Below are 2,802 nucleotides of genomic sequence, written 5' to 3' on the forward strand. Positions count from 1 at the left end.
TCTAACAACGTGTTTTCTAACAACGTGTTTTCTAACAACGTGTTTTCTAACAACGTGTTTTCTAACAACGTGTTTTCTAACAACGTGTTTTCTAACAACGTGTTTTCTAACAACGTGTTTTCTAACAACGTGTTTTCTAACAACGTGTTTTCTAACAACGTGTTTTCTAACAACGTGTTTTCTAACAACGTGTTTTCTAACGTCCTTCCTTGTTTAAGGTTTTTCTAACGTGTTTTATAACGGTTTTTCTAACGTTTCTACTGTTGTTTCTAACGTTTCTTACACTTTTGGCAAAGTTTCTAACTTTTTTCTACCTTTTTTTCTTACTTTTTGGCAACGTTTTTTTCGTAAAGTTTTTGGCAACGTTTTTTCTTAAGTTTTTTCGCAAGTTTGTTTTTTCTTAAGTTTTTTCTATCGTTTCTTCTAACGAACGTTTCTGCTAACGTTTCTGCTAACGTTTCTGCTAACGTTTCTGCTAACGTTTCTGCTAACGTTTCTGCTAAAGTTTTTGTTGCAACGTTTTTGGCAACGTTTTTGGCAACGTTTTTGGCAACGTTTTTGGCAACGTTTTTGGCAACGTTTTTGGCAACGTTTTTGGCAACGTTTTTGGCAACGTTTTTGGCAACGTTTTTGGCAACGTTTTTGGCAACGTTTTTGGCAACGTTTTTGGCAACGTTTTTCGCAACGTTTTTTGCAACGTTTTTCCTAACGTTTTTGGCAACGTTTTTCCTAACGTTTTTGGCAACGTTTTTCCTAACGTTTTTGGCAACGTTTTTCCTAACGTTTTTGGCAACGTTTTTCCTAACGTTTTTGGCAACGTTTTTCCTAACGTTTTTGGCAACGTTTTTTCTTAAGTTTTCGGCACAGTTTTTTCTTAAGTTTTTTCTTACGTTTGTTTTTTCTTAAATGTTTGGCAAAATGTTTGGCAAAGTGTGTGCCAAAGTCTTTGGCAAAGTTTTTTCTTGTTTTTTTCTTAAGTTTTTGGCAAAGATTTTTTCTAACGTTGTTGGCAACGTTTTTTCTTTTTTCTTAAGTTTTTTCTTAAGATTTTCCTTAAGTTTTTCCTTAAGTTTTTTCTAAAGTTTTTTCTTAAGTTTAAGTTTTTCCTAACGTTTTTCCTAGCGTTTTTCCCAACGATTTTCCTAACGGTTTTTTCTAGGGTTTTTTTCTAGGGTTTTTTCTAGGGTTTTTTCTAGGGTTTTTTCTAGGGTTTTTTCTAGGGTTTTTTCTAGGGTTTTTTCTAGGGTTTTTTCTAGGGTTTTTTCTTAACTTTTTTCTAGGGTTTTTTCTAGGGTTTTTTCTAGGGTTTTTTCTAGGGTTTTTTCTAGGGTTTTTTCTAGGGTTTTTTCTAGGGTTTTTTCTAGGGTTTTTTCTAGGGTTTTTTCTAGGGTTTTTTCTAGGGTTTTTTCTAGGGTTTTTTCTAGGGTTTTTTCTAGGGTTTTTTCTAGGGTTTTTTCTAGGGTTTTTTCTAGGGTTTTTTCTAGGGTTTTTTCTAGGGTTTTTTCTAGGGTTTTTTCTAGGGTTTTTTCTAGGGTTTTTTCTAGGGTTTTTTCTAGGGTTTTTTCTAGGGTTTTTTCTAGGGTTTTTTTCTAACGTTTTTTCTAACTTTTTCTTTAACGTTTTTTCTAACTTTTTCTTTAACGTTTTTTCTAACTTTTTTCTAACGTTTTTTCTTAAGTTTAAGTTTTTCCTAGCGCTTTTCCTAGCGCTTTTCCTAGCGCTTTTCCTAGCGCTTTTCCTAGCGCTTTTCCTAGCGCTTTTCCTAGCGCTTTTCCTAGCGCTTTTCCTAGCGCTTTTCCTAGCGCTTTTCCTAGCGCTTTTCCTAGCGCTTTTCCTAGCGCTTTTCCTAGCGCTTTTCCTAGCGCTTTTCCTAGCGCTTTTCCTAGCGCTTTTCCTAGCGCTTTTCCTAGCGCTTTTCCTAGCGCTTTTCCTAGCGCTTTTCCTAGCGCTTTTCCTAGCGCTTTTCCTAGCGCTTTTCCTAGCGCTTTTCCTAGCGCTTTTCCTAGCGCTTTTCCTAGCGCTTTTCCTAGCGCTTTTCCTAGCGCTTTTCCTAGCGCTTTTCCTAGCGCTTTTCCTAGCGCTTTTCCTAGCGCTTTTCCTAGCGCTTTTCCTAGCGCTTTTCCTAGCGCTTTTCCTAGCGCTTTTCCTAGCGCTTTTCCTAGCGCTTTTCCTAGCGCTTTTCCTAGCGCTTTTCCTAGCGCTTTTCCTAACGTCTTTTCTTGTTTAAGGTTTTCTAACGTTTTCTTCTAACGGTTTTTCTAACTTTTCTAACGTTTTTGGCAAAGTTTCTAACATTTTTGGCAACGTTTTTTCTTAAATTTTTGGCAAACTTTTTGACAAAGTTTTTTCTTAAGGTTTTGGCAAAGTTATTTCTTAAGTTTTTGACAAAATTTTTTCTTAAGTTTTTTGCAAGGTTTTTTCTTAAGTTTTTCTTAAGTTTTTGGCAAGGTTTTTTCTTAAGTTTTTCTTGAGGGTTTTCTTGAGGGTTTTCTTGAGGGTTTTCTTGAGGGTTTTCTTGAGGGTTTTCTTGAGGGTTTTCTTGAGGGTTTTCTTGAGGGTTTTCTTGAGGGTTTGATAAAGTTTGTTCTTAAGGTTTTGGGAAAGTTTGTTCTTAATGTTTTTCTTAAGGTTTTGGCAAAGGTTTTTCTTAAAGTTTTTGGCAAAGATTTTTCTTAAGGTTTTTCCTAAGTTTTTGGCAAAGTTTTTGGAAAGGTTTTTGGCAAAGTTTTTAGTAAAGGTTTTTTCCTTAAGTTTTTTCTTAAGTTATTGATAAAGTTTTTGGCAAAGATTTTTCTTAAGTTT

General features: G+C 35.0%; 1 protein-coding gene across 1 annotated transcript; it reads right to left on the minus strand.

Moving 5' to 3' along the window:
- Nucleotides 1-492: 492 nt before the first annotated feature.
- LOC104274739 (uncharacterized protein PF07_0086-like) lies at nucleotides 493-705 on the minus strand (the record flags this gene model as incomplete). The annotated part of the gene is made up of 1 exon (XM_009870458.1): nucleotides 493-705. A coding segment is annotated over one exon (213 nt), but the record flags the coding sequence as incomplete, so codon positions are not given.
- Between the last annotated feature and the right edge of the window lie 2,097 nt (nucleotides 706-2,802).

The sequence above is a fragment of the Apaloderma vittatum genome, unplaced genomic scaffold, assembly GCF_000703405.1.
Source record: "Apaloderma vittatum isolate BGI_N311 unplaced genomic scaffold, ASM70340v1 scaffold17570, whole genome shotgun sequence".
Taxonomy (NCBI): domain Eukaryota; kingdom Metazoa; phylum Chordata; class Aves; order Trogoniformes; family Trogonidae; genus Apaloderma; species Apaloderma vittatum.